The sequence below is a fragment of the Leguminivora glycinivorella genome, chromosome 15, assembly GCF_023078275.1.
Source record: "Leguminivora glycinivorella isolate SPB_JAAS2020 chromosome 15, LegGlyc_1.1, whole genome shotgun sequence".
NCBI classification, from domain to species: domain Eukaryota; kingdom Metazoa; phylum Arthropoda; class Insecta; order Lepidoptera; family Tortricidae; genus Leguminivora; species Leguminivora glycinivorella.
In genome coordinates, this window is record NC_062985.1 from 7,505,121 (window position 1) to 7,519,260 (window position 14,140).

Consider the following 14,140-nt stretch of genomic DNA (forward strand, 5'->3'; position numbering starts at 1 on the left):
AAAGAGTTGAGTTCATGTATAAAATAATAAAAAATAATACTCGGTGTAAACTTGAAAGAGTTTTACTTACTGCATCAAGCATGAGATAAGGTATAAAACATACTAGATTGATCCTTCAAAGATATAAAGAAATATCGTTATTTTGCGAGTGTCCATTACTGGAACCGAAAAACTGCGTGCCTCCTATGATGGACAAGGAACAATTTACAAAACCAAAATTTAAAGGAACAATCCTATGTTAAAATAACCCAAACTAATTTTATTTATGGTATATAAAATTTACACATTGAGTATCAGTTGGCTTTAAAAGTAAAATTTTAAACTTATTTCACTGTCCATAATGGGGGATCCATTATTGGAGAACTGCCGCCCATAATTGGAGAAAAATAATCTAGTTTTAATTTGTTAACTTTGAAGAAACCAATAAGAGTATCTATTCTGCAATACGCTTGAAATGTAAAAGAAGGATAGGAAATTCAAGATTTAACACGCTTATCTAGCGGTAGAATTTTTGCATTTATCAGTGAAATATCAAAACCAGGCGAAAATTGTTCTTACTTGTCCATGATTGAGTTCGTTACCTTAGGTTATTTATTGCCACCAGAAATCTTTGATAAGGTCGAGCAGGACAACTAGTAAATTATAAAGCACAAATTTGACTGCCGCAAACTACTGTCCACTTATTGTACCTATAGACCGTGATTAACTCTTTGGTGCTTGCTATGCATCATGATCACGGAAAACTGGACTTGGCTCGCATGTGTGTAAATAATGTAAATCAAATCTGAATGTAACTTTTATTTCGAGTTCATGCGCTACGCAACAGGTACAGTGCGCGGCAAACTTTTAGACCATGTGGCCTGACCTGCATGGATGTCATGTACACCTGTCATCTACATGGGACCAAAGTGGCTCCTTTCGAACAAAAAAAAATATACAAATCGAATCACAGGTTTCGGAGTAACCGGTCAAAATATATTATTTCAAAAATAATTATTATCAAAACAATCATCATCATCAGCTTCATTTAAGCTTAAGAAATCACGGAAATCACAATACACGTGCTTTTTGAAATTGAGGAGTTCCCTCAACTCTTCATGGATTCCATCATCAGAACAGCTCCAGATTAATATGGGACCACCTTTGAGGTAGCTACGTTCAAACAAAAAAAGAATTGTTGGTAATCAGGTATAAAATGAACCTGAATATATAACCTTATTGTTCTTTATTTTCAGTAAAGAAGACGGTTAGTTATTTTCAGAAAAGAAGTCGGTTAAAAAGTAAAATGATGAGGATCCGGCTCGGACGTCGCCCTAAGCCGGACGGGTAACTTGCTTAGGAATCATATAGAAAAGTTTTAAAGCAGCTTACTCGTATGTTCTCATCATCGTCATTATCAGTTCCGCTTCATCAAATATTGCTACTATTCTTGAATAAGTAAATAAATAAAATAAATTGTTGATTATTGGACTGAAATGCAACAGTCAATATATGAACGTACCTTGTACCTATATCGTTAACGTTCAAGGGGTTCCCTCAATTTCTCATGAATCCCATTATCAGCACGAGCTTGAGAAAAGTGTGGCTTGAAACCTCAACGTGCTTAGTAAACATAACAAAGAGAACAAATTTCCTGATCTGTGATATGCGTCGTTGTAGAGTTCCGTTTTGATCATCATCAGCAGTTCGGATTCATCAAATGTCACTTTTTGAAATTTCAGTTCTTGATTGTATGATAAAAATATAAAAGTCACTGTCAGTATGCTGTTCAGATTTTAGGAGTTCTGTTCTGATCATCATCAACAGTTTCACTGCAGCAAATGTTTCGATTTTTAATGTAAGTCTTTGTGATGATCTGATAAAAATACAAACTAATTGTGTCTGAGTTCTTATCATCACCAGCAGCGCCACTTCATCAAATATCATTTAATATATGATCCCGTCACTAAAACTCGAGTCTGACCAAAATTACTATTTGTGACTTAAAACTTTAAAAGTATTTAGCAAACATAACGAAGAAAAAAAAATCTAACGTGATCTATGTCTCGTTGAGGAGTAAAGTATAACGGCAAATAGTCGTGAGGCTGACTTATTTAATATGATCTTGAACCAATTTGCTACTGCAACAGACGGACAGAATCGCACCATAAGGGTTCCTTTTGTGCGTAATCCTTATTCTTATAAAAATACCAAAGTCACTATGTGCGACTCAGATTTGAGGAGTTAGGTTCTGACCATCATCATCAGTTCCACTGCACCAAATGTCACTGTTCTGGACGTAAGTGCATGCTGTTCTTATAAAAATACCAAAGTCACTATAAGTGTGCGATTCAGATTTGAGGAATTAGGTTATGACCATCATCATCAGTTCCACTGCACCAAATGTCACTGTTTTGGATTTAATTGCATAGATTTCACCGAGGGAACCGGCCCTTTCCCTCTATCTTCCCCTCTTACCCTCCTTGGAAATTGTACACTCCTTTTTGCTGCGTACTTAATACAGCAAAAGGGAATGTACAAGTTTCTAATGGTGTGGCAACGCGCATGTGACACTGCTTGAGTTGCAGGCGTCCATAGGTTACGGTGACCGATTTCCATCAGCGGGCCGTATGCTTGTTTGCCGCCGACGTAGTATAAAAAAAATGTTTGTGGGGGGGTAAGTCACGTGTGATTTCATGACACATATGCTAAATCGGATCAGTTTGACCCAAAGAACAATTTTGCCAAGCAGCATCGCCACAGGCAAAGGAGCAAAGTCGCTGGTATTACTTACTTATCATACTGGTCACCAAACACAAATATTGCAAAGGGAAAATAAGCATAGTTTGATAATTATAAGTTCCAGCTATATGTATACTTCCAAAAAAGTTTTGTAAATAATTTTATAAACAATATCTTTTCTTAGACATTATTATTGTAGCTTATACGGTTTTAATTAAAATGTTAAAAATCTGAAAATAGGGACCTAAAATGAAAGGAAAAAGGGGAAACGTTGACACCTCGGCGTGTTTCTACTTCTATTTTTTTTTCTTATAAACCTATAAGCTGCCAAGTTTTATACTTTCTGCCAGCTGGGACTATACATTCATAAGGTAACAGACCCAATCATAGACAGTTTAAGATAAAATTTTGCCTATATATTTTTGATATTTCACTGATACGTGTATATTCTATCACTAAGCGTGTTAAAACTTGAATGTCTTATCCTCCTTCTACATTTCAAGCGTTTTGCAGAATAAATACTCCTATTGGTTTCTTTATAGTTAACAAATTAAAACGAAGTGTTTTTTATCCAATAATGGACGGCAGTTATCCAGTAATGGATGCCCCATTATGGACAGTGAAATGTTTAAAATTTTACTTTCAAAGCCAACTGATACGCAATGAGTCAATCTTATATACCCGAAATAAAATTAGTTTGGGTTATTTTAACATAGGATTGTTTCTTGTAAATTTTGGTTTCGTAAATTGTTCCTTGATGGAGGAATGAAGGATCATAGGAAGTATGCAGTTTTCCGGTTCCAGTTATGGACACTCAAAATTAACACTATTTATTTATATCTTTGGAGTAACAAACGAGTATGTATTATAAATACGTTACGGATTGAACAGAAAAATGTGTCGCTTAACTTCAAAACTGGGTATTATCTTTCAGATCATATTCTATGTTTTACAAGTATATTCAACCTTAAAGCAGAATGGAGTTACCCAAGTTTGAAGTTAAGCTACACAAATATTGATGTAAGTAATGATTATGGCCTGTTGAAACACTTACAAAAGTCGATCACACAAAATGATTAGGTACGTACTAGCTTTCGCCTGCGGCTTCGCTCGCGTTAGAAAGAGACAAAATGTAGCCCAGGTCCACCCTCCATCCCTTCAACTATCTCCACATAAAAATCACGTCAATTCGTCGCTTCGTTTTGCTATGAAAGACGGAGAAACAAACAGACACACATACTTTCCCATTTGTAATATTAGTTGGGATGTTGAAACGTGTACATTGCGAAGATCACACATGGAATGCTTTCCATTGCAAAATTTACCCAGAATAATGAATTTTGTGATTTGATATTATCAAGCGCATCAGTTGGTGTATAAAATGTGAAGACAGTGATGAAGTTATTGACGTTTAAATTATGATTAAATAGAGGCTGAAGTTTGTCAGACATTATATAAACTTATCATACGGTGTATTAGGTATATTAACATACGGTGTTTGGATATTTTTGGTTGTGTCAAAATGTATCAATTTTAGGTACTTACTCTGCATTCGTTGAACCGTTTGACGTTTCAGCAGTATGTGTATTATTCAAAACATTCCGCCAAGCCAAGTTTCTCCTGAAATCGTCATATTTATTAATGTCATGCAATATGAAACAATACTTATGTTATGTATAATGAAATATTTTTGTGACTTACACCGAGAGGCTAAAACATCAATAAAAAACCGGCCAAGAGCGTGTCGGGCCACGCTCAGTCACCCGTATTTTTTTTTTTCAAAAACTGTTCAACTTATCAAGTTTATTTATTTAAACTTTATTGCACAGTAAAAAAAATGTACAAAAGGCGAACTTAATGCCAGAAGGCATTCTCTACCAGCTAACCTTTGGGCCAAACAGAGATCTATAATAGCTTAATAGGTGCAGGAAATGTCGCAATGACGAGAAATGGAATACCTACTAAATAACCATAAATGTTTATGTATATCATACAGCTTACTATTATATATATTTAAAAAATATACATACTTAACATAATATAGATACCTACTTACAAGTACAAATAAATATACATATATACATATAACATTATAATATACATAAATAAATATAAATATATATATATCTGCCTTATAATTATTACGACTCTTAGTTATGAGACTTTTCTAAAAGATCAAGTTCAAAATATTTTTTCTAGAAAGGCTTTATAAAGTTGGTTGGTTACCCTATAAAACATTTTGTCGGCGTGATTGATATACATAATTTATCCGCGGACGGACGGACGGACGGACAGACTAGTTGACTACGGAACCTTAAAAAGTCGGCATTACAAAATTTACAAAATTAACAAAATTTAGGAAACTGTTAGACACGAGTATAGTCAAATCCGCACATGGAAAATAATGTACTTATTAAATTTACAATAAGGTATTTGCGAGGTATCATTTACTTGTATATATGATTTGGACAGTAAAGATTGCATTAAGTGCGTCAACTTACGTAAGTAGTAAAGGTTTTGTATGATTTGTTATACATAATTAAAGATAGTAAAATAGGTACATACGATTTGGTGCCATAGTGATATTGTAAGGCAGCTTGTACTTTACGCCGTTTTCGTTTTCCACCAGACCACGTATGTTTTTTGTACGCCGCTTTGTTGGTTCTGCCCATAGCGGCGTTTGGGGAAAACTAATTGACCAGACAATTCTATAAGCTGCGAAAAAAGATCGCATGTTATGAAAGCAAAAATGTAGGTTTTGAAGTTCAGTGACATTTATTCAAACAAAACTTGTAATTTACTACTTACCTATATACAATTATTATACAAGGAATTCCACTCTCCGTTTCTCCGTTATATAATAAAGAACAAATAACACTTAACAACAAATAAACTTCTGATATTATTTGCAATCAACATACAATATTTTGAAACTGTTTTGACATGAACGGAAACAAAATCAAGCGGTAGTAGGAAAAAATGAATGCAGAAAAAATCACAAGTTGTCTATGGCAAATAAAGTGCCATCCGCACGTTCCCGGACACAATTATTATGTAATGGGGTAATGATAATGCTCCTATAAATGTTTTAATCTTTTAGTTCAGTAAATAAATCAATGATAACGCGTTAAAAATATATATAATCTTTTATTTTAATTTAAATCTTGTCAATTTATTACATATTTTCTAGGTCTTTAAACTGGTTAGTTATTAAAAAAGATTCCGGGAAACTATCAAAGAATCAAATCTTACCTGACATCCAATTACATAGTTACTTGTACGAATGAATGGTTCCAATTTTACTGGAGTATTTTTGCAAACTAAAATATGTTTTATTATTTTGTAATGAGATAATGTTATCCGTTGCCGCCTATTGAGCAAATTTGTAACTAAATAGTTAGGTTACCTGTGTTAAGATGACATCTGTGTTCACTATGATTAAACTTGACTTCGCCATGTTGTTTTACACGGACAGCGTAAGGTCACGCATACAAACAAGCTATCAACTACAATTTTGCCATTTTTTCAAATGCGATATTAATTAATATTAAAGAGTAACTGGTATTTCTGTAGAATTATGCGATATATATGCATACGTAACTAACTACACGTCAAGGTTTGAAGTTCATACAAGCTATGTATGACGAGATATCATGTCAATAAAGTTGTATGAAATTCACGTCAGGACAACCACCTTAAACAGAAATAAAATAATGTCAAAATATAAAAAAAAATGACCAAGGCCTCTCTAGTGACCAGAGCTGGAGTTGTAAGACTACCGTCGTCTGTTTACTACCAGACTGTATACCCAGATCGCTCGGCCGTCTGAACTTGTTTCAGTTATTTTCACTGCGAGCTGCGTCTAAATAACACAAAATTAAACAACTCTATAACACTTCGTCCGGCAAATATCTGGTATCTCGCACGCACCGCACCGCTATTTCTTCATTTCGAAAACCTGCCGCGCTCAACGTAGACTGTTAGTAAGTAGTATACTGTGACAGTTACCGGGGAGGTAAGGCACGTGTTGAGGCGCGAGGGGCGCGCGCGGCAGCCGGCTGCCGCAGCTGGAGCGCACGTAGCCCGCCTCGGTGTAGACGAGTGCTAGCATTGTCCTGTGATAGTTACCGGGGAGGTAAGGCACGTGTTGAGGCGCGAGGGGCGCGCGCGGCAGCCGGCTGCCGCAGCTGGAGCGCACGTAGCCCGCCTCGGTGTAGACGAGTGCTAGCATTGTCCTGTGATAGTTACCGGGGAGGTAAGGCACGTGTTGAGGCGCGAGGGGCGCGCGCGGCAGCCGGCGGCCGCCGCGGGAGCGCACGGAGCCCGCGTCGCTGCCTGGCGGCACCGGCAGCGCGCGCCCGCGCTTCGGCGTCGATGAGGGTGTTGCTGGTAATAACATAAATACAATTGAGGTAAATTGTCAAAGAATTTCGTTTTTGTAAGGTCAATTTAGTAATAAGGTAATTAGTGTGTCATAAGGGCAAGTGTGTCCGATGGTCTTTATATTTTACCTGCTTAAATCAATGATCAGTGCTTAAGTATAGAGAGTTCATAAGTGTTGTTCTAATCATGAGCAGGAAGTAGCAAAAGTCTGAACTCGAAAAAACACCTGTGACAATGAGCAAAAAGGTCAAATGTGCCCAGACACATTTCCCTTAAGACACGGTTATCCCTATTGATCTATTGACTCTACATAATTTTCAGTTTAAAGGCGCGGAATGATTTGATACAGGCGCCTGGTGGTGACTAAGTAAATTATCAAATCATTCTGTTCTGTGATCTGACTGATCTGAGATGACCACGTTTTTACAATCACAGATGAAGTAATTGAAACTGCAATTACCTGGTAAACTCGCGGCGGTCCGCCGCTGCCGCGGTCTGTATGGCGCCATACCGTTGAAGTCCGAAAACCGTGAGGACGCCGGTAGCTGAAACAAGACAACAAGCACTATAAGATCTTACTGTAACGTATTCATGCAAATAAAATTAAATACTTTTCTATTCTATAAATCAGTGGTGGGAAAAGTACAGCCCGCGGGCCAAGTCTGGCCCACGAAAGGCTTTTATCCTCAAAATAGTGTGTGTGTGTGTGAGTGTGTGTGATAAGATATGACCAGCACTGTAGTAAAAATGCAGTTTTGGTGTAATCTGACCCGCCTCTAAAATTCCTTCAAAATATGGCCCGCAATGAAATCCCACCCTGTTTTCTTGGTTGCCCTGAAAACCAGCGCCGTGGCTAATATCAATTAGCCATTGGCATATGCTGAGTGGCATCCTTTTTGGTGACTTTAGTTTAAGATGTATATAGATTAAGGCTATTGTTGTTTTACTTGTATATTTTCACCAAATAAACGTTTTCTATTCTATTCTATTCTATTCAATGAAAAACCTTTGCCCACCATAATAGCTATAAATAAAATGCTCCCAATATCTTCTGTGGGTGATTCCCAAATCCCATCTATTACTGATTGCATGCCTGTTACTGACGTTACCTAGGTACCTCATAGTCAAATAACATTAAACAAATGATAATGTTTCATTATGTTTTCGCGACATTTATGATGACGTGTGATTTTGATAAGTCTAACCTTTGATGACATGACAATATGAATGGCATGATCTATAAAGGTAGCTGTGAATTTTGTAGTGCTTTTTATAATTGGGCTGTCTAATGCTTTTACCTGTTTTGGTGGTATTTGCGGCAACTGAACGACAGAAGAGCGTCTCTTATTGACTATGTTCTCGTACTCGGTCGGCGTGAGACCGTAACACTCGTCGTAGAAGTACCGCCCGCCGCTGTCCCACTGCCGCGAGTCTTCCGTCGCGTATTAATAGTGTCATTTATGATGACGCGTGTTTTGATAAATCTAAACTTTGACGACATGACAATGTGAATGGCATAATCTAAAAAAGGTAGCTGATAATCTCCTAGTAATATTTGTAGTTGGATTATCTACTACAAAATGATATATCGCTGTATTTCTTAACACTTTTTGTGGCATTACATCTAGTACAGATTGTGTCATTCACGATGACGTGTGAATTAGTCAAATCTTCTTTTAATGACATGAATAACAAGTTCTTTAAACGTGGCTAGAAATTTATTTATTTATTTATTTATTTATTTAAACTTTATTGCACAAATTTACAAAAAAAGAGTACAAATGGCGGACTTAACGCCTTGAGGCATTCTCTACCAGTCAACCATTGGGCTAAACAGAAAGCTTACTAGTACTCTTTAGAGTTAGACTATCTACTGATTTTACCTGTTTTGGTGGTATTTGCGGCAACTGAACGACAGAAGAGCGTCTCTTATTGACTATGTTCTCGTACTCGGTCGGCGTGAGACCGTAACACTCGTCGTAGAAGTACCGCCCGCCGCTGTCCCACTGCCGCGAGTCTTCCGCCGCGTATGTCATCTGGTAAGGGTAGCTGGAAGAGTCGTAGTACTCTTCGTAGCTGGGTTGTTGAGATAAATGCGAATGGTCCCTGGAAGTACACATTTTTTAAATATAAAGTTGCATATTTAGGTACAATCAACCAATTGGAACCCTAGGCCACTATATAACTATGACAAAATGACAAGCAGTAAGAGATTTCTTACGATCTGATTTATAAATCACTATGACAGTTCTACAGTAGCCTAGGGTTCCAATTGGTTGACTGCACTGTAGACAGATAGATATAATACTATTTATTGGCACATTTCAGCAAAAGATACAACAGAGACAAGACTATTGATTTTAAATAGAGGCATACAACAGGACGTACTTTACGTGTATTTCCTTTTATCTCCTAAAACCTTACTAAGTTAGAAAATTAAATATAAGATTTTATAAAGTTTCAGTGATGTGTTTCAGTGTGATCAAACTCAAGGTCACAATAATGGCGCGACGTTCCCGGACATATGTGACAGCAAACATATATCAGACAAATTCAACGGTAGATATCCGCGCCTTGGCGTGGGACGCCCTAATTGCGTCGACACTTTGGCTCCGTCCCACGTGGAGGGCTCGGTTAGGAAACCTGGGTCTGCCGCCGACCAAGCCCAAACGATAAAGCGCCGCAAATACTCTTTCTTAGTGAACGATTATGAGTTTGCGGCGCTTGCATTGGAGACTATGGGTCCTTGGTCGTCTGATACGAATTTTTTTATTAAAAAGGTGTCGGAACGCCTTATAGCTTGGGGGACCAAAGAGCGGGTTCCTTCTTTGCTCAGAGGTTGAATCTGGCGGTGCAAAGGGGAAACGCCGCAAGCATTCTGGGGTCTATTCCGGAAGCAGGGGATCTGAGGGAGGTTTTTTTATATTTAATTATAACCTACTTGTGTTAGCTAAGCTGTCTTTAGGGTTTTAAGATTTAATTTTAAGTTAATTATAAGATTAGATGTATTGTTCGAAGTTGATGTTAGAAGTTTGTATTGTAACATAATATTATGTTTTTGAATAAAGATTTGACGGGTCATAGGACGTGCGAAGTCGTAAGATGTCCCTATCCTATTATATATTTGTATTATTATCAGAGTTTCGTTTTCTCCAACCCCTTAGGTAATTGCTAACAGTGTCATTAAACTTGAGCAGTTTTTTTTTTTTTTTTTTTTTTATTATTCACAAAAACTAAACTTATAATTAACAGTTTACAGGAATCCTCGCCAAACTGTAACGTTTGATGGCGAGAGGCGCTCATTGTTTTAGACATTAGTTACTTAAATACAGTTTTGATATAAAACAGAAACGTAACTTAATACTCTAAGATTAATATTTAACGTTTGTAACTTAATACTAATTTAAACCCTTTTTTGTTTTTTTTTTTTACTTTTAACTATCGAAATTATTACAACTCCTGGTTGTCCTCTGATAGATAGGACTTAAGTTTAGTTTTTAACATAGTTTTTGACATTTTTGGAGTAAGTATGTCTTAACAAATTAATTTTATTATAAATTCTTGGCACTATATATGAGGACATTCTTTCAGTTTCTTGTGATCTGTCTTCTTTTAGGAATACAGGCGTGAGTATTTATGTATGTATGTATGTAACAACTATATTATTATCGAATAATCATACCTAATGTGCGTGCTATTGGTATATGGGTCATAACCGTAGCCCATACTTTCGTCGTATAGCGTGTTCTGCCTCTCGAGGCTTGGCCGCCTTTGGTCCTCTGCAATAGACAAAAAACACGGTTTATTATGCAAATGTATAGAAATCTGGTAAAAAAAAATCATACAAACTTCCTGAGATATTTTAGTGGATCTTGTTCAGCGTCATGAACTCTATCAGCCCACCAATTTTTAACCCCCGACGCAAAAACGACGGGGTGTTATAAGTTTGACGTGTCTGTCTGTCTGTTTGTCTGTTTGTTTGTATGTTTGTCTGTCTATCTGTCTGGCTGTCTGTGTGTGTCTGTCTGTGGCATCGTAGCTCCTGAACGGATGAACTGATTTAGATTTTGTTTTGTTTGAAAGCTGGGTTAGTCGAGAGTGTTCTTATCCATGTTTCATGAAAATCGGTCCACTATGTCGCGGTCGGGGGTTTTTTTTTCTTTCAAAATTTTAACTATGTGGTTAGTTTAGGTTATTATCAATATCGAAGACGTGATCCATCTTTATCTTATTTATCCATCTTTTTAGGATAACTCACCTGCAGATTGCCAATCGGCAGCTGTCCGCCAAGATATCGCAGACTCGACGCTTGTTTGAGCATGAAGTTGTGACCACGTTTCTAACCTAAAACCAAAAAAAACTTCTTAAATTTGTCACAATAAACAGGACTTAAAAATTAATAAAAACACATTCGCATCCTCGATACAATTCTAAACAGGTTTTAGTAAGTAAAGCCTGACAAGATTTTATTTGACCCTGAAGAAGTGTCGCTACAAAACGTTTTCATATGGCAATAAAGTGCGGACGTCATATATAATGGGGACAGTGTGTACTGGTCTCGCGTTAATATTTGTAGAAAACTAAAACGGTTTTAGAGAACAAAAATGTAATAAGCAAGGTTTGAATACTCGCTACTTGTATCCGCACAGCCTAAAATACACATGAATCTTGTGCCTGCATCGAAGTCGTCAATGTTTATTTTCTTTTTGCGTGAGACCTTGTTTTGTACTGGTAGCAATGATGGAACAGACTCCTTATTTCTATAAATATTTTTCACGGCAGAGCTACAGACACCTTAAATAAGAACAAAAAATATATGAAGCTTAATCGAAACCAACAAATCAATACAGGAGAACCGAACTATAAACCGTCAGTACCGGACATGTCAACAACCGATTTCGGAACATTATCATCGAAATGCTGTGAAATCCTTCATCCTTTTTTGTTGTAATTCATTTTTCACATTAAGTATAATTATTTTCACTTTTTCAATATTATTTTGGGCATATTTGTGATGAAACCGTTAGGAAATTTAAAATCTTTTCTTCTTGTTTATATCACTGACATTCGATGGCTTTCGATGACGGGTGTCAAATAGTAATCCTTGCCAGTAAAAGAAATTAGTTCTGCTGAAAATCCGCAACGTGGCGAGGGTCAAATAAAAACTTGTCAGGCTATACCTAGTTCCAAAAAATTTGAACTATTTTTGGATTTGGGTTTTTTTTCATAAACAGTTTTGAAACAATATCGATTACAATGTTGAGTATTTTACAAATGCACACATAGTTGCAAATGGTATAAAAATTTAGTTTTACGCACAACGTGCTTTTGACTAAACTGTGGCTATGTACATGTATATATGTATATCAAATTACTATAAGTACCTAGAGGTTATGGAATGACGATAATACTTCGTCACTACACTATAAAAGTGAATTGTTGTAAGTAAGTATCAAATGGATTTTTTACATTTTTAATATCAATAGCAATCACAAAAGTAAGTAATGAAAATAATATTTGTCTTTATTTAGGTTGCTATGACAGTAGGATTCCTTCCGTATTGCGGATAAGAACACAATCACGCTGATTGGTAAACATAAGATAGCTACTCCAAATCATCCCCTTCTTAGCCAACATTCACGGTTAATAGTTTGAACCATTCACGAGAGATGGCGCTGGTATCAAAAAATTGATCGTTGCTGCTAGCGCCATCTATTATGTTAAATTGAGATGAGTCACTGAATAGAATATCAGGGTAGTTCTGGTATGCTCAACATGAACAGTTATTCAAATATGGTAATTCAAATATGTGGTAATTGCACAAGTGCGGAAAAAAGGAATTTCGAAACGACTTGCGATAAATTAAATCACAACTGAAGGGAGTGTTTTAAATCTACACAATTTACAAATTTCCTTATCGCACGTCTATCGTACGACGTTTTTCAGTAGGTACAGATGGCCCTCTGAAGTAATCTTCCTGACCTGACTAAAAATGAACCACTAGTGCGCAAGCACTAGTGCTTGCAAAAAGCACCATTTGTAGTGAAAAATATATTTAAGCCGTCGTCCTAAGTATATTGAATATTTGATAATCAAAATTTTATTAGAGACGAGTAAGGTACCGTTAGACTGAAACTTTTGCTGAATTTTCAAGTTAAGCTGAAAGTGCATTCCACGAACCTGTCTCTTGCGAAATGGTTATGTCTTTTATGGCAATTGCTTTAATCAAAGCCGTAAAGCTCGAAAATATACTGCCAATTTGTTAGTGATGTCCTAAAATTTAGTCAAACATAAAATAGTGGTTGCTTGTTATTTACTTAAAAAAAAAAGATATTGAGCGTTTTTAGAAATATGTACCTACTAGAAGAATAGCATTTCGTAAGGGGAATTCTCATGGAATGCCCTGAATTCGAGTAGTAGTTATACGAATATGCGTAATATAATATGTGACGTTATCTGGGTAAAGGGACCTTATTGTCGATGGCGCTTACGGCGTTATGAGCGATGATCGTATACAAATACGACGCCGTGGGACGTAAGCGCCACCGCCGCAAATAGGCTTGTTTCCTATACTTAAAATAAAATATTTTATGCAGTGCACTAAATAAAGCATCACATAATTATATACACCGGTCAAATCTTACATGAAAATCGGCTAAAAAAACAAAGTGTGATGTAAAGCTGGATTTTTGGTATGTTATTTGGAGTCCTTGGGGGAATGTAAGACTATATTTTGCAAGCAAAAAAAAGTGTGCTAACTTCGTAATTTAAAAAAAAAAAAAAAAGTAAAAAAATCGGACTTTTTTTGGTTTTTATTTTTTATTAAAAAACTATGCGTTTTTGGTCAAAAGTTGCTTTGTAATGTTGAAAGCGCATTAAATTTCAAACAGTTTGACATCTATTTTATCAATGTCCGTCAAATAGTTTTCGAGATATGAAGCGTCAAAAAAGGTTAATTTTTGACGAATTTATAAAATGTAGCATTTTGCCAATATTTTTAGACAAATATCTGCAAAATACTTCATGATATGATATA

General features: G+C 36.2%; 1 protein-coding gene across 1 annotated transcript in view; it reads right to left on the bottom strand.

Annotated features, from left to right (window-relative positions):
* Positions 1–14,140, bottom strand: part of LOC125233850 (protein unc-13 homolog B) — a 463,752-nt gene that overhangs the window by 301,498 nt on the left and 148,114 nt on the right. The window contains exons 9-13 of the mRNA XM_048139988.1: positions 11,363–11,448; positions 10,787–10,883; positions 8,988–9,210; positions 7,565–7,649; positions 6,970–7,107 (exon numbers count right to left, since the gene is read on the bottom strand). Of these exons, the coding sequence (XP_047995945.1) occupies positions 6,970–7,107; positions 7,565–7,649; positions 8,988–9,210; positions 10,787–10,883; positions 11,363–11,448 (629 nt within the window). The remainder of the gene's footprint in view (positions 1–6,969; positions 7,108–7,564; positions 7,650–8,987; positions 9,211–10,786; positions 10,884–11,362; positions 11,449–14,140) is intronic.